The sequence below is a fragment of the Anoplolepis gracilipes genome, chromosome 4 (genome assembly GCF_047496725.1).
Source record: "Anoplolepis gracilipes chromosome 4, ASM4749672v1, whole genome shotgun sequence".
Lineage (NCBI taxonomy): Eukaryota > Metazoa > Arthropoda > Insecta > Hymenoptera > Formicidae > Anoplolepis > Anoplolepis gracilipes.
In genome coordinates, this window is record NC_132973.1 from 4,545,139 (window position 1) to 4,562,529 (window position 17,391).

General features: G+C 32.9%; 4 protein-coding genes across 5 annotated transcripts in view; 2 read left to right on the forward strand and 2 right to left on the reverse strand.

Moving 5' to 3' along the window:
• Positions 1-7: 7 nt before the first annotated feature.
• Positions 8-1,818, reverse strand: LOC140664462 (phosphatidylinositol-glycan biosynthesis class X protein). The gene is made up of 3 exons (XM_072889589.1): positions 1,622-1,818; positions 1,408-1,537; positions 8-1,043 (listed from the first exon to the last, which is right to left on the reverse strand). The coding sequence occupies exons 1-3, from the start codon at positions 1,753-1,755 to the stop codon at positions 588-590; spliced, it is 720 nt and encodes a 239-aa protein (XP_072745690.1). The 5' UTR covers positions 1,756-1,818; the 3' UTR covers positions 8-587.
• Positions 1,819-2,148: 330 nt separating this feature from the next.
• On the forward strand, positions 2,149-4,188 carry Eloc (transcription elongation factor elongin C). Of its 2 annotated transcripts, XM_072890776.1 has the most exons (5): positions 2,149-2,283; positions 2,789-2,848; positions 3,052-3,120; positions 3,283-3,476; positions 3,622-4,188. In XM_072890776.1, exons 2-5 carry the CDS (start codon positions 2,816-2,818, stop codon positions 3,761-3,763), a joined length of 438 nt encoding a protein of 145 aa, XP_072746877.1. In that variant the 5' UTR covers positions 2,149-2,283; positions 2,789-2,815; the 3' UTR covers positions 3,764-4,188. The 2 variants fall into 2 exon arrangements, with proteins under 2 accessions (XP_072746877.1, XP_072746878.1); XM_072890777.1 differs by lacking the exon at positions 3,052-3,120.
• Positions 4,189-4,543: 355 nt separating this feature from the next.
• Positions 4,544-5,862, reverse strand: Blos2 (biogenesis of lysosome-related organelles complex 1 subunit 2). Its single transcript, XM_072890170.1, has 2 exons — positions 5,590-5,862; positions 4,544-5,506 (listed from the first exon to the last, which is right to left on the reverse strand). Exon 2 carries the CDS (start codon positions 5,471-5,473, stop codon positions 4,994-4,996), a length of 480 nt encoding a protein of 159 aa, XP_072746271.1. The 5' UTR covers positions 5,474-5,506; positions 5,590-5,862; the 3' UTR covers positions 4,544-4,993.
• Positions 5,863-10,078: 4,216 nt separating this feature from the next.
• Positions 10,079-17,391, forward strand: part of Su(tpl) (Suppressor of Triplolethal) — a 76,414-nt gene continuing 69,101 nt past the window's right edge. The window contains exon 1 of the mRNA XM_072890893.1: positions 10,079-10,633. Within this exon, the coding sequence (XP_072746994.1) occupies positions 10,490-10,633 (144 nt within the window). The 5' untranslated portion in view covers positions 10,079-10,489. The remainder of the gene's footprint in view (positions 10,634-17,391) is intronic.

Consider the following 17,391-nt stretch of genomic DNA (forward strand, 5'->3'; position numbering starts at 1 on the left):
TATGACACTTGTTTTCTTTATTTTTTATTTTTTAAACTGTGTTCATTTTAAATGTGTGGATATATGGTTTGCGTGATAACTTCTTAATGACTTAAAATGCGATATCATCTTGAAGACATGTGGCATGTGCATATGACTGTTCATTATATCTATTAAAGTTTGACTAGGGGCTGTGTAAACTGTATGCATGTAGACCTCAAATATATAAATATTTATAAAATGTAGATAATAGACACTTTATACATATAAAGAGAATGTTGATCGAATTAAATGTATATATATATATATATACGAAGTCCTGCGACCAAATTCGGATAGACTTTGTAGCAAAAACGCTGCAATTTATTTTAAATAAATTTAGAATTTAATTTAGTTTAATTTAATTTAGTTTAAAAATCTCTAATAACGACGAATTTAACCTTAAAAAATTTTTTAACATCACTATTGCAAAATTTGTAAGACTATATAAAGTCTTTTTAAATTTTCATATTAAAAAACAGTGGATATTTAATCTATTTGGAATAATTATTAATAAAAAAATGTCTAGCGCATTGCAAAATTACTTATATATTAAATCTTAAACTACCTCAGTCTTGTTTTGAATGATTCTTCGATATATTGGTCCGAATAGCATTAGCGATGAATATCGCGCCGATAATCGTTGCCAATAACGTGCCATAAGTGACGAACGTTGAAATAGACGAGTTTCCGACCGGTATCGGCCACACATATGTACGATCATTTGACATACGATACGGAATTTCGCGCCATTTGATTGCCAAATTGACGCATGGTTCGCATAGATCCAGCTTCGATACTCTATGATCTCTGACCCTTTCCCGGCATCCCAGGAGCAGTTTCGGCTCAGGCACGATTACGTCAACGTAGCCACCGGTCTCACGAGCGTATCGATAACGTTGATGAAGTGGAATCATTAAAGTAGACAATGACGAACTTACAGGTGCACAAGTTGTCACGTTTTGCCGACCAGCCTTCTCGGCGAATAGTTCGACGTCAGTCTCACCTATGGAACAGATTGTACTCTGCAATGTTATCAATTAATATCATTAATTAGTTAAGCCTTCAAATAGACACTTCTAATTAAGTAAATGTAAATAAAAATATGTACAAATATATTATAAACTGTAAAAAAAAACTATAGCTGTTGAATTAATGTAACTACTATATAGCATTCAAAAATGTACAATAATAAAAAATAATGTTGCTCTTTAATACTTTTTATTCAATGTAATCCCAAATTTATATTATATTTAGAAAACTTCAAATAATTCGTGCAATTTTTTAATTTATCTAAGAAATTATTTGAGAAATTAAATATATGTATTAAGAAGCAAAATTATTTTTGTTTAAACTATATAAATTATTTAGTATAATTAAGACACATACTGTGCCCTTTCTTCTCAGTTCTGCTATTTCGTCGACATTGACGTACAATGCTGACGGTAATTCTATATAAATAGCAGCTTGACAGTTGTTATTAATAAGATCCTTGAAATATGCGTGATAAATTAATGTCCTGTAAAAGAAAAATATTAGAATTTTACACGGATAAGTATTATATTGTTTACTCATACATACACAATAATCGAACATTTCTAACCTATGAAATCCGCTTCCTTCTACATCGAGTTTGATTTCGGCCTCGATTCCCTTGCAAATCTGCACACATCGCGTCCATAGAATCAATGTCGTGACAATTTGCGAGAAATTTAATTCAGAAACGCGTACTGTCATTTTTAAACGCCTAGATCACCGCCAATTGCATGATTTTGACGTTTGGTCTGGTGCGCATTCCAGTTAGAATATAGTTCAATAATTAAGGTGCCTTCTCATGTTCACGCTCGACGCTCATTTTTGGCGTCCAAACAGATCACGTGATCAAAATTGACGAATTGGTATTTTTATTTTTGGTCACGTGATGTTTTTTTGACGCTGAAAATGAGCGTCGAGCGTCAGCATGAAAAGGCACCTTTACTGTTAAATAGTTGAGCAACAAAAGTTGTCACGTGATCTTTTTTATCGCTCAAACGATTGGTTTTAGGGGCTCGTGAAAATGCACCTTTATATATGCCATTTACGGCCAGACTATTTCGTAAGTAGTCTATTCTTATTATGTCTATGCTCCAAAATCAATTCGGAATTAGCCTGTCATTCCCGTCTGCTTCCGTCAATTCTACCGACTGAAACTTTATTGTAGTATTTCGTCCTTTTATACAAAACGAAAATCTGTATAAAAGAAGAAGTAACTTTATTGCGTGTGAGGTATATAAAAAATTATTTGCAATTTCGTAATACATAATTTATAACTATATTTCTGAATGAACTAGCCAGAAGTATGATCAGATAGCATTTACAATAATAATGCATTGGTATAACATCCATGATGATAATAGCAAACTATTTTTATTTAACTTAATTAGTAATAAAGAGAAACTCGACAATAATTTTGTGTGTGCTTAAAAATATAAAATAATTTCGGAATAATAGAAAGTATTTATTTTTATATTTTATGAACGTTTTAATACATGACTGAATTTATTGCTATTAAAAAGCTATAATTAATTAAAACTTACTATTTGTTTTACAGGATATTTTATTTGATGTTACTAATTATATATATTATTTAATTCAGTACTTTTTGCAACTTTATAAACAGTGACTTTATAAATATGACTTCACTTTAGTCATATTTATTTTATATATAATTTACCTGCTTATATATTTGTAATATATATATATATACACATTCATATCTATTCTGTTTTAGAAGAATATTTGTGTACGATAGCAAAACATGTCAACTGATGTGAATATGCAGGCTGAAAAGGTATATATAAAATAATTTTATTTGCATGTTGTAATGCTCTGTGTGGTAACTGGGATGTATAATGATACTTTTCTGTAATAAAAATGTATACACATAGTGGATTGCTTTATATGTTGAGATTTTATTCATTCCTTTTCTGAAAAGCCAAAAACTTGTGGTAAATTAAAATATTAATTAATTGATACTAATTTCTTTGGATCAAGTCCAATGGGGAAGCAAGTGTCGATAAAACCGAAGAAGAAGAGGGCAGATCATCTAAAGACCTGCATGTGGTACCTATTTCTCCAAATTAAATTTTGCTGCTTAGATATGATTCCTTTTCTTTATCCTACTGTTTATATCTATTGGTTTCAGTTTATATTAAATAATCTATTAATGTACAAGAAATTGAAATGTGTATGTAAGTGTCATAATTGATCTTTTGAAACTTTTAGCAAGAGAGTGGCCCTATTTATGGAGGTTGTGAAGGACCAAATGCAATGTATGTAAAACTAGTCAGTAGTGATGGACACGAGTTTATTGTAAAAAGAGAGCATGCATTGACAAGCGGTACCATTAAAGCAATGTTAAGTGGTCCTGGACAGTTTGCAGAGAATGAAGCTAATGAAGTTAACTTTCGAGAAATCCCGTAAGTATATAAAATACAGTAAACATATATGGATTTTTTGTTCATTTTTTATATTTCAATAATATAAAATATTGTTTTCTTATATTGATATATATTGATAAATGTAATTAAATTATTTAACAAATTTATACTTTTTTTTTTATAGGTCTCATGTGTTACAAAAAGTCTGTATGTATTTCACTTACAAAGTGCGTTACACAAATAGCAGTACAGAAATACCAGAATTTCCCATTGCACCTGAAATCGCCCTAGAATTATTAATGGCTGGTAATTTCTTAGATTGTTAAATATTTGCGTTGGTCTGTATCAGCAATTAAATTACAAAAATAATGCAGCTTTATTATGATCATTTAAATGTGTCTATATATTGTGATACTTTGAAAGCTCATATAGTGAAGCATAATAATTGAGCGTACTAAGCTCTTTTACTCTTGTGCATAGACATTTTAATGCTACAAGACAATGCAATCTTGAAGCCTTACAGATGTATTCTTAATATTATTTGTGTGCTACGTTTAATAATTTATGTTTAATGTAATATTGTAATGTATATGTGTAAAATACACATACACATATGACAATTACTGATAATAGATTGTTTTTCACACATTTTTCGCGCACATGTGTATAACTCGTACATTATTTCAGTTAAATTGTTAATAACATTAAGCAACAAATAAATATAATATTATGTATTAAGTTATTAACCCTATTTGCTATATTATGATTAATATCCTATTTCAATGTAAAATTAAGTGTGAATGTATATAATATTATATATGTATATATATATATATATATATATATATATATATATATAGTATGTTTTTCTTTTTTTAAATATTAATATTCTTAATTTATATAAATTGTATTTACACTTGTACAATAACTAAAAATTACATCTAATAATTCTATAATTATCTAAACACACTGTATCAATATACAAAAAAAAAAAAAAAAAAAAAAAAATCAAGTTTATAAATTAAATAAAATGCATCATTTTCAATAAATCATTAAGTTACTTATAAAATGAATAAATTATATGATACACAAAGGAATGCACAATACTTTATTTTTATAAAATCTTAATAAAATGTTTTTATAGACTCATATATTAATAAATATAATATTTAAAAAACATACTTTTCACTATTGCTTATACAGGAACTTTTCCAATAAAAAACCACAAATACGATGTTATATAACTAGTTATCAAGTACAAACATTTTTTTAAACTTTTACAAGTTCTCTATTTAATTACCAATTGTGTGACATAATGCTTGCATTCAAAACTTTCGAATTGGACCTGGAAATTTACAGTTCACATATATTATAAATTTTCAATTCCAGCTAAAATTTACGAACACGGGCTACCTCTATCTATATTTGCTCGCTGGAAAACCCTTATATTTTCTATATAATTATTTATATTAGTAATAATTATTTCTGATATTATAACATACTATTACATGTAAGTACATATAGACAAAGGTTTATATCTTTATAATTATATAACTTTATTTGGTTTTTGTATCTTTTTCAAGATCCTTGAATTTGGCTTCAAGTCGTTTAGAGTATGCTGCAAGTTTATATGCAGCTTGCTCCAGTTTGCTAACACTATCATCAATTTGATTGATATTATCTAGAATCGGCTGTAACTTTTGATACTTTTCATTCAGAGAATCCAATGACTGCACGACATTCGATGAAATGATCTTCAATTCTGTATACTTGGCAATAGTTTCTTTGTTTAAGCGTTCTAATAATTGATAGTCTGCGTGGGTGGAAGTGAGCTCCTCTTGCAGATATTCTCCCGTCTTTTCGAACATTGTGTTCGCCAAACGACTTAAATTCGGATCATGCGGATCCAGCGCCTCGAAACTACTGGTGCTGGTAGAAAGTGTGGTGCCACGTTTTGGTGATTCGCATCTTGAATACTGCTCTCCTGACAGACTTTCGATTAACGTTGACTCGGTCTCGTTCTTTGACGGATCCATAATTGATATGATTATTCCTACTATTATTAAATCCTACGATTTGAATTAACACAGATTAACTAAGATAGAGTCTAATACTGTCAGGTTTAGTGTTCTACGAGTCATTGATTAAATACTTGAAGGTTTGATCAGCACACTGTTGTAACAGTTAAAACAAGACAATAATGTACGCAGCACGATACATCACATCAAGGCCGCGTTCGAGGAGACGCTATTAGTGCAAAGAGCATCGTTCTATCTTTACTTGTTATTTACTCAAAGTGAATAAGGACAGAACAAGTTTAATAGCGCTGAATAGTGTCTGCCCGAATGCAACCCAATATTAACAGTAAAAACCATCGACATATAGGCCTTATGTACACCAACCATAGACCATAGACTTAGTAGAATAGACTGCTTATGTAGGTGGAAAAACGGTAGTGACCAAAGAGTAAAAAAGAAACAGAAGGGAATGTATCGGTGGTGGGGGCTAGCCAAATTGCTGACGGAAGCCGCTATCTTAAAACCGGGTCTACAACAGCTGTAGTAAGCCTTAAGTCATAAGAAATGAACCAATCATATTCATTATTCTTCTCTAAAGTCAATTGTAATTAGTTAATTTCTTACGGCTTAAAGCTTATTACATCTATTGTAGACCCGGCCTAAGTGTCTACTTTTTTGACGCTTATTAGCATCGTCTGCTGCTGTTGTCAGAGAGACGCATGTGCGTATTACAGTCGGACCTCTTAAGGCCGCCGCACACACTTTCACATAACGCATAATGCACATACATAAGGAATTCGATTGATTGAATTCCTTATGCATGTGTTTATAGACCAATCAGTTTCTTTATGTATATGCATTATGCGTTATGTAAAAGTGTGTGCGGCGGCCTTTATCCTATGACCCTCTTATGCTACGACAAAACATCCTCTCATGCTACGACCGCGAAAGGGGAATTATACCCCACTTTCAAATTTTTGTCGTAGGATCAGAGGTTTAAGGAGAAGATTCCGGACCGAAAATGTCGCAGGATAAGAGGTCTGACTGTATATTTCAGATAATTCAAAAAGTTGAAAACATTGCTCTTCATGTAAATTATATAACTTCTGAAATGGGTCCTGGAAATAGTAAAATATGGAAATGTGTAGAATAAATGTGGGACGATATTCTGATTTTAGAAATTATATATCACATCCCCGTGCTTTACATAGATTTTTATATTTTATCGCAGATATACCACATCTTCTAAAAAATTTAAAAAAGTAGTTTCCTTAGTTTCCAATAGATTTTTTATCTTGCCAGATGAATTTATTAAAAAATACAACTTACTATCTAATAAGGTAGAGATTACATATTTTAATGACTTAATTGAGTCTCAAAAAGACCTGGAATTTCTCCTTACGCCTAAATTACAATAATGATGTTAATTGTACTAATACTTACAATAAAATGCGTGTAAATAAAGTAAGAAATGTTTTCTCAACCCATGTCAGTAGTTCCTTACAATTTTTAGCAAATGAAAATTATAAGCCGGAATTTCGCACTACTGCATCGTTTGTTGAACAAATATCTAAATGGTTCTCATTAATGACTTTTAGATCATGCTGTACAGCATTAGATATGAAGAACAAAGAAATATATGATAATAATATTTCTTTTCTTCATGAGATAATTAATCTCTTTAAAAAAATTAAAATAGGTGATAAAGGAATATTTAAACCTGTACAAAGAGGCATTATACTTTCTACAATCTCAATTATTAATTTGGTACAATATCTTTTAAACTATTGCAATTTTGAATTTGTTTTGACTGGTCATCTTACACAAGACTGCATAGAAAATCTATTCTCACTTTTGCGGCATAAAAATGTAATTTTAGATTCTTTACAATTTAAAAATAATTTAAAACTTATTGTCATAAGTATGTTCACAAAACCAATATTAACTTATGAAATTGATGACAGTGAACATCTTTCTGGTTTTTTAGAATATTTAAAATCAAAAAAAGATAATGTATCTAATTCTTCACCTACATCTAATGGAAATGTTGATTGTCAGCTAACTCAATACGAATGCCATAAAGTTCAGTGATAATCGTTGCAAGAATAGACTTTAGATGTGGATTATACCATTGATAAAAGATCCTATAACAAAAAGTTAAACTAGAGATTATTTTATTACTTGACTATTTGTCACACAAAAAACAGAATGATCCTCTTTTACTGCTGTTTTTGGGGGGGTTTTCTATTCTTTCTAGTTTTCATATAAAAATAATCGGATTATTAAATTAAGATTTGTAAATTATTATTCGATATATATGTACATTTTTTTTTGCTACATCTGTTTACATATATATATGTCTATTCTAAAGATAAAAATTGTCTTTTCACAAATAAAATTATTCTATAATAATTTTGTGTATCTTTATTAACAAAAATTATATTGACTTGGCTTGTCTAGAAAAATAATCACACAAAAAATTTGATCATATATATAATATGCTATAGGATATCTGAGATAAAATAATTAGTTTGTATATTACATATGAAAAAAATAACATTTTCTTAACCTTTAATTAAATTATATTAAATACATATATGTGTGTGTGTGTATATATATTAACACAACTAAATAATTATAAATTATTATGTTCATTTATTGCTATATTTTCTTCTTGTTAAAAAGATATACATTGTATGTGTATACATTGTATATTCACTACACAGCAATTATATTAATTAATAATAAAAGTTTGCTTAGGTGATTTTATGAATTTTTTGCATTCCTCTGCAAATGATATCTCTTTCTGAAATAATAAATAATAATTATAATTTTTTTGTTATCAGAAGTATCAAAAGTTTAGGGGATTAATAAAACACTTTCACCATTATAAATTAATCTCAATCTTAGTCTAATTCTAAAGTTACGATTAACAAATCAACACTAGTAAGGCCACTTGCCACAAGATTAAAGAAATTAAAACCGTAACAATCGTGCAAAGGTTAGGTTACCTTAAGTAACTCCTTATCAGGTATCCTCGGATATGGACCATATGGATCTCTCCTACCCTTGTCATAATCTGTGGCAATCATTATATTTAGATGTATAAACAGCAGTATAAATGTAATACCACCAAAATTTTGCAAAGACATTATTAAACAAACTCAATAAATCACGAGATAACCAAATTATTTTGTTTCGATCGAGACAGAGAAAATAAGCTCTTACATCAAAATACAGTGCTGCCAATATGATTTCAACTCCCAACTCGCTTATTTAAAATTCCCTCAATTCCTAGATACTAAAGACGTAAATTAAGGTACGTGTTCATGGTGTCGCTCGTCGCTCATTTTTGGCGTCAAAACAGATCACGTGATCAAAATTGACGAATTGGTATTTTTATTTTTGGTCACGTGATGTCTTTTGTCGCTGAATATGAGCGACGAGCGACACCATGAACACGTACCTTTATGAATTTTAATAATTCGTCAATGTTCAAATCACTCCATTTCGCAAGAAAAGGTTTTATTTTTTATATTTACAAAAATCAATCTCACTGGCCTTGTTTACACCAAGCACTTGATACGCGTACTAAGTATTATACTAGCCAATCATGGCCAGTTTTCTAAAGAATGGAATGGCTATGATTGGCCAGTAGTATTTAGTACGCGTATCAAAGTGTGTCGGTGTAAACAAGGCCACTGATATTTTTATTATTCCAATATTCGGCAGAGCAAAAAAATTTTTCTACGCATCGAAATCTAGCAGGAAAAGAAAATCAATGAAATCGGACCACTGAGGAGGACCACTCTCTTTCAATATTACCCAACATTGATTTATTTTGTTAATAAATTAAGCTAATAACTAGCAAACACTAAAATCAGGCTAACAATAATCAACAAACAAACAATAATTATTAAAATTTCGAGAAATTAATTTTGGTTGATTATCTTCACAGAGCTTAAAAAGAATTTCGCGGTTCGTTGACATGTAAATGCGCCATTACGTCAAGAATTAACGAATAAACTGTGTGCCAATGTCGATAGGTGGCGACAAAGGTACGTGGCGCGAAACGATAAAAGTGGTCTGGCAGTCGATCGTTAGCCGTCACCGTGCGAGGACGGCGCGATCGTCCTTGGTTTGATTGTCGGGTTATCCGTCGCATGTGACGCGATTGGTTGACGATCTTTTCCGTAAGCCCCGCCTATCAGGTGGCTGTTCGAAAGTGTATAGTTGTGTTTCTTTACGCTAAAACTACGGGTGCGCTGCTTTCGTATCGCTCTCTCAATTCTGATATTCAATCGTAAGAAAAATTTGAAATGAGTCGTCTCAGTGCGGTAATATGTGACGATTGAGAGATAGTCGAGTGTATGGAAAATCGCGAGCGCGTTCGAGGGTGGGCCTTCGTTAACATCGCTTACAGAGTGCATTGCTGCCACGCTGCAACATTGTCCGATCCGGGGGGGGTTCTCATCGCAAGTAATAGTGTGTCGAGAATCGTGAGAGAAAGAGAGAGATAGAAAACATACGGTGACCGTGCGCGCGAGAGGAAGTAGCGGTGGCGGCGGCTGCGGCGGCGGAGGAGGAGGAGGAGGAGGAGGAAGAGGAGGAGGAGGTGGTGGTGGTGGTGGTGCGAGCGTGGCGAGAAGGAAAAACACGTTTCGCGAGGTAACATCTCGTCTCGCGTCAAGAGTTCCGGCTGAAGATATCCGTTGTCGGTGTCGTCGGCTCTGTTCGTTCTGCGCGCCGTACGGCGCAAGCTTTGCGCCGATCGACGACGGTGAAAAAGAATTTTAAAACAGAAACGCGAGTGTGCGGTAAACGAGAGAGAGAGAGAGAGAGAGAGAGAGAGAGAGAGAGAGAGAGAGAGAGAGAGTGGGAGGGAGAGAGAGAGAAAAAAGTGCGCGTTATTGTAGTACGCTGGTTTTACGGCAAGCCCCAACGAACGAGCGAAGAAGACGTCAGCTGGTTTTACGCCAAGAGGAATTGAGTTTGTAAGTGAGAGCGAGACAGTGAGAAGCCGCACACGACGAAATGGGAGACGGAGAAATGGCGCTGGTACCAGGTGTCCAGTATGGTTTGTCGTCGCACGACAATTTCGACGAACACAAGTCTCTAATCTTCGCTAAGCTCACCGATTCATCGTATCGTGCCATCCAAGAATACCTCAAGAATCGGGTGAGTAGTTCTTACCATATCAGCAATTCATGCTTTTCGCGTTAGAGAGGCTAGGATCGTCATGCGTGCGCGCGCGCGCTCCTCGATGTGTATTTGTACGCTCAAGCGCATGTATATATTTACTCACACATACGTGTGACTGCGTATGTCGCGATGGTGGCATGTAGGTATACGCGTACATGTATATCGTAATATCATGCCAAGGAGAGAGAATGAGAGATGGCGAGATATCCGATCATCGTGTTGTGATTCTCTCCTTTTTCCCTTTTCTCAGTTACCTTTTCTTTCTTCCTATCTGTTTCTTTCCATAATCTATTCTTCTCGAAGATCACGCTCGAGAGAGAGAAAGAGAGAGAGAGAGAGAGAGAGAGAGAGAGAGAGCCGGTTCTCTTCGCACAGCTGCTCTTTCTCTCTTTTTTCCTATCTCTCCTTCACTTCTCTATCTCTCTCTTTCACTTCCTTTGAGAAAGGCCCCAAGAACTTTTCACGAGACCTGGTAAACCCGAAAATTCAATACGGTTCTCAATGTACCGCCTCCTTTTTATGACTTAGAGCAGCAACAGTAGCAGCAGCGAGCGAGTGAACGAACGAACAAATCGTGCGATGTCGACACGTCTGCTGCTTTGACAACGGTATAATTACGTAATACTAGAACACGAAATTACAAACTGAGTCGAGCCGAAAAATTATTATATGTGTGCGTAACACGAAGCTAGACACGCACTTTCGCGCGTACGGAATTTCACATGTGTGCTGCAGTCCTCGAAGCATTTAAAAGAAAAGTATCTTCGACGTAATCGCACAACTTTCTTGAAAGATCCTCCCTCTCTTGTAGAGAACGTAAAAACAGATGAATCATCTCACGTCACATCACATCGATAGCACACAATTTCTGTAACCTAACTCAACTGTGAGCTCGTCTGCAAATTTGCCTGCACTCGTTTATGCTCTTGCACATAACCATCAATGTTAAATACCGACAACGTTGTAAAGAAAAGAATATGCATTTTTTATTTTTTTAAGAGCTTTTCTCTGGCGCTTTTCTGACCGCGCATATTTTTTTCTGTCACTTTAAACCGAGAAATGCTCACAATCACAAGTCTAACGAGCATGAAGCGTTATAAAGCGATTGTGAATTATTACATCAGCTGATTCTAACCTCACGGACGAGATTTGAAAGTACATAGAAGAATCGTAGTACTGTTTCGTCAAAATCACGCTATTAAATGCGGAAATATGTACACTGCTTCAGTTGACCGCGAGTCAACAAAAAATACATAGTATTTAATCGCATTACATGTATTGCTACGCCGTTTATCGTCGATATCATTTTTTTTTTTTTTTTTTGTTTTATCACGTGACTTGTAATCCGCCTTCAACTCGAATTGCATTTCATACGTCGTGGCGAAGCGCAATAAAACCGGAGAAAATGGCCTCGATAAAACAATTTCGCTGTTCATAAATTGTCGTGTTTACTTGTCATTCAATGTTTAAGGGATACTTCGTTTAAAGTCGACTTATTGTTAGCATTGTATTATCAGAACGATGTAAATTTTTGTTAAACTGATTTTGCTGAAAATTTAATCGAGTTTTTGGCAAGAAATAAGTTTAATTAGAATACACATATGTACTTTAAAATTACAATTGAAATCACAGTGGTCTCACTTAAATAAATTGATTATTAAGCTTTACTAGTTTCGAAATAATAATTATACTGTGTGAGAATAAGTTTATGTAATGATAACGAATGAATGCATATCTTACGTTAGACAGCGAAGCAATCATTTTTTTGAAACTTATCTTTATAATTATAATAAAATAAATGAAGAAAACAAAAAAAGAAAATAAATTAATCAAAAAGGAAAGTTTTAAGCCATTTATTTAGAATTTATTTAGAATTTTAAAAACGATGGAAGTATTTTTAATATCGATCTTTTTTCTATGATATATAAAAGAGTTTGAATACAAATATATAACTCCTAAAGAGATATGCGATAAATATTTTTCTTCTATCGGAATAATTTTTCCGCTATAGTAACAATCGAATGTTTAAATAAATAATCCTAGTCTGCGTGATACGGCAAAAAATGCAAAAGGGCAAGAGAAATAGAGAAAAAAAGAGCACATTAAATTAATTTAAATAGCACATGGTTGTAAAAGCTGCAGAACTTAAAAGCGTACTCCCTTTACGATTCCAAAAGCCGGTTCAGATCCTGTTGCGTTGGCTGTATCCCGTAAGAAAAAGAAAAGGGGCGTGCCCCTTTCGAGAGGTGTACAGCTGTTCTTCGAAACTCGAATAACTTGAACTCGAAGAAACGGGGTTACAACAATCGCATATATATTTTATAAATAAAAAGAGAGGGAAAGAGAATACGTATGCCTGTCTGTCTCTCTCTCTCTTTCTCTCTCTCTCTCTCTCTCTTTTTCTCTCACACATATGTTAACTTAGTAATTGGATAGTCATAATTTGAATTATTATTTAGAGACAGAACATTATAAATATATAAAAGGACTTATAAACATACTTATTAGATTAATTTAATTTTTGTTTTTGATTTTCGTTCGTTCAAATGACGATATATAGTGGATTATGATGTATTTAGTCTCTCTGGCAATTACTTCATTATTTAATATTGATTTTATTTTATTAATAACCTTTCTCTAACATTATCATCAAAGTTAGAACAATCTGTTCTTTATGCTTTTCTTTATAGTAATTCTCATTGCTAACGCATTAGATGACAAGTATACGCTAAATTTTTTAAATTATTGTTTTAAAAGTTATTTTTTTCATCACTACTTTTAACAATTTTCATATCATAATTATTGACTTGAAAACCTTGAAAACAAGGAATATATCTAATATACATATAGACATGATACCTATTAAGGAAAAGAAATGGTGGCCAAGTAACCAAGGCGAGTCATTTAAAAATTTTCCAAAAAGGATAAGTATTTACTGCGGTACTAATTTATAACTACCTAATATTTATAATGACATCTTACATAATGTAATAATATACAATTTCTTCAGAAAAAAAACACTACACTCTCTTATAATAATCTTTCTACTAAACTCTCAAAATCTTTATTTTTGTAACTTAGACATTAAAGTCCAATTAACAGGAGTCTTGTAACTTACAAACATTTTTTTAATTTTCAAAAAATTCTTGATTATCTTGAGCAGCTATTAAATATATATGTGCAAGTTTTCGAAATATTTAAAAGCAATTTTTTGAACAGCTGTACAGCCTTTTATTGCATTGCTCCTTTTTTCTCTCACTTCTTTCTTTTCTTTCTTTACTTTTTGCAAATTTTGTTTCTCTCATTTTTTTTCCTTTCTCGAGTCTTTCTCAATTAACTGCTATTTATAATTCTTGTGTTACACTTTGTTAGTATTAACACAATGCGTAACTAAAACAAATGACAAAATATTTTAAATAGCCAAGTCAGAATACACGAACAAAATCGGTCGTAAATTAGTAGTCGATGCGGAAGGGTTATCGCGAGAGTTTAAGTGTCTCGTAAATTCAAGCGATAGAAAAATGCGCGAATTTATTTATAAAAAGAAGCCATAATTAAATATTCGCATACGCCAAGTTGTAACTCAGGAATTTCGATCTCGGTTTTTCTCACACATAGAAATATCTCAATGCTACCGGGACATATAAGACAAAGGGAAAATCGGATGATTTTAACGCGCCAAGTGCATATCTCGTGACATGAAGTATACATTAAGGTCGTTAAAATAGTCTCAGTAAAGAGAAAAAAGAAAAAAAGATATCCCATCTCGTAATCATGCTATTAAATTGGCGACTTATATATGTCAAACGCTTCCAATTTATGCTCGATGTAGAATAAATTATGCGAGGTGAAAGTGAATGCCGGCTACGCAGGAGACGAAAGAAGAGGGGGAGGTGCCTCAAAAAGTAATGCCGTTGAAAACCTTGAAAGTGTGTAAAACCGACTGTCTCGGCTGATATCGGCCGATCATGATTTTATTTTGATTTGTTTTCATTTAACATACACATATATGCAAACATATTATATAGAAATAGGTAATTCTGCCGTAACAATTTTGTCGTAAATAAATCCGCACCTATATATACATTTGTGAAAAGGAGAGGCTTACCTCGTGCCTCTTACTGTGTGTGTGTTGCAAATATTACTCTCGTTTGCTCTGCGATATTCTTTTCCGTGACACGCAACATCACAAATAAACATTCTCGACCTATTTCACAGATTATATAACACCTCACATATTTAAAGAAAATTTAAAAATACTTTTTTTTAGAAGTCTTATATGTATTCTATATTTATATTATCAATACAGACAATATTATTATGAAATTATATATACATATATATATGTATATATTTATTTATTTATTTATTTATATAATTATATATATTTTATATACATATATTTATATATATTTCTCATATTAATGTAACTGTGAATATTGATAATATCAATCATTTTTGTTATGCTTATTATCTCGGAATGGAGAATTAATCCGTGTTTAATTATCAGCTTGTTGACAAGGGGAGGGGATTGAAGGTTTATTTGATTAAAAGCTGCTGAATGCAGCATGAAATAGCTGCTGGGCTACGATCAAACCACGTGCGTATACCTAGGTCTTATCATAGTCATATTATTTTATGATAACTAGACAGCTTGGTTTTTATCTTTTAGCAATAATGCGCTCAGATTCGCATGCACTGATACAAATACTTGGTGAGACGCTATGGAAAAAGCATTTCGTAACGTTTACGACCACACAATTGTATTCTTCTTCTCCCTTTCAAAGCCATGTATCATATCGAGTCGTCTAATGTAAATGTGACGAGGAAAAAGTGACTTTAATGAGTAAGTTACTGACATAATTTCGCGTGTCAATTAGTGCGATGATTAACGTATTATACAACTGAGCGACGGTGTCATATAAATGTCATTGTGCATGCGTCTCTGGAGCAAAAACATACCCATCAGCAATGTTTAACAACATATTTTAACGGCATTGCGATTATCTCGTGAACATCATCGATTATCAAACAAATGATAATTAATTAAATAAGAAAAAAGGATATTTGCAGTCTTATATGCAAAATTTTTTTTAGACAATATGTATATATTTATATTACGTTATATAATGTTAGATGTAGCTAGATTTATTTTAATCTTAATATATAAATATTTTCCTTTTAAGTGCGAAAAATAAACACATGCAAGTTTTGGCTAATTTTCTAATGATCTCGACGTAATAACATTTATACTGATATAAGATATCGACATAAATATCGATATATCCCGGAAACATTCTCAATCGCAGTGTTTAGTTGTATAGTTGTTATATGCATTCGATCCAAACCAGATATACCTAATATCGTTTTTTTACATCCAACGACAAATGTCAATAAGAACGATCGGTGAAATCATTTCAACATCACGAGAGCAAAACTTGTGCGACTTCGAGTAGCTCATTATCAGATGATGCGGGTAATCCCGAAAGATCGATGATGAGCCTGTCTCACGTAAAACTGCCGGTACGAGCGTGAATTGATTTGTGGAGTTGCCGGAGAACCGTCATTACGAATTCATTATATCGAGTATAGACTCTGCCGGGAGTCATGGCAACGCGGAATTATCCCAGTCCTGGCAATATTACGACACCGGGTTTAACACATAACCCATCGTCGCGTTGTATTAGTCTGAGACTTTGAAACGATAAAACCGTGTAAAAGCATCGTAAAAAGTTGTGGTCGTTAGGACAATGGCTCTTACAAAGCCTGAGAATGCAGTCTTCGTGAACTTTGACCTCCACGGAGAAGATCTAAGCTTTTCGTCCTCTCCAAGAGTTCTAACAACAGCGAAGGTTGTCCCTTAATTTCTTTTCGCGGGGCGATTAATAGAGATGACACTAATCCTCATGATTCTTATTCTAGAATTAATCAGAAGTAAATTGACTTACTCCATTGTCTATTTAAGATCAACTTTATACACATAAGACTGTAAACTCATGATTATATTAAATACATAATGTCATAAAAGGTAAATGGAAATTCTTTTACATCGTCATGTTTCTTGGGACTTAACTCGACATAGGTCAAATTGCAGCTCGGAAATTCCCATGGCAGTGATCAGCGAGTAACTTCCGTTCTCGCACGCGTGATTCATATACCGGGGTAAAAGACGCAACACAGATCTTCATGGTTGTGACGAAAGAATACGGCATGTTTTTTCAACTTGCGTTATCGCGCTGTAACTTCCGATTGTTGGACTTCTCCTAAACGCGCCCACCCGATCGTTGGCATCCTCTTTTGCTTTTCCTTTTCGCCACGCAATACGCAACATGCGCCGCAGCGCATTCAGGCTAATAATTACCGAATGGGTTACACACTCGGCTGGACTCTCTCGATCCGTGGATATAATACATAAAAGTGATCGATTGCACCCTTCTTTGTTTCTTCTCCCTTCTCCCTAATCAAATACAAATATTATACTTTGTAAGGATTTATATTTCAATGAAACTTAGAGTTCGTTGTATAAATTACACGACTTCGTTAGGGTAAGGTATATAGGTTCACGTCTTGGTTCGCGTAGAAAATTTTAGCGTGCGATGAAAAGAAAAGTGCTGACAATGAGAGGAATTTTGAACTTACAGAAAATGTGAGAGAATTATATAATAAAGAATTATTATTGTATCTATTTGAGAAAAAAATATTATTTAAAGAATTAAATTGCAATTTGATATTTA

What these genes read in the sequence shown, in the direction of transcription:
- LOC140664462 (XM_072889589.1), bottom strand. Translation starts at nt 1,755, where the DNA reads ATGACAGTACGCGTTTCTGAATTAAATTTCTCGCAAATTGTCACGACA. An exon ending in GAAGGAAGCGGATTTCATAG is followed by an intron (nt 1,538 to 1,621) that starts GTTAGAAATGTT and finishes TTTCTTTTACAG; the next exon opens with GACATTAATTTATCACGCAT. An exon ending in AACTGAGAAGAAAGGGCACA is followed by an intron (nt 1,044 to 1,407) that starts GTATGTGTCTTA and finishes ATAACATTGCAG; the next exon opens with AGTACAATCTGTTCCATAGG.
- Eloc (XM_072890776.1), top strand. Translation starts at nt 2,816, where the DNA reads ATGTCAACTGATGTGAATATGCAGGCTGAAAAG. An exon ending in CATCTAAAGACCTGCATGTG is followed by an intron (nt 3,121 to 3,282) that starts GTACCTATTTCT and finishes TGAAACTTTTAG; the next exon opens with CAAGAGAGTGGCCCTATTTA. An exon ending in GTTAACTTTCGAGAAATCCC is followed by an intron (nt 3,477 to 3,621) that starts GTAAGTATATAA and finishes TTTTTTTTATAG; the next exon opens with GTCTCATGTGTTACAAAAAG.
- Blos2 (XM_072890170.1), bottom strand. Translation starts at nt 5,473, where the DNA reads ATGGATCCGTCAAAGAACGAGACCGAGTCAACGTTAATCGAAAGTCTG.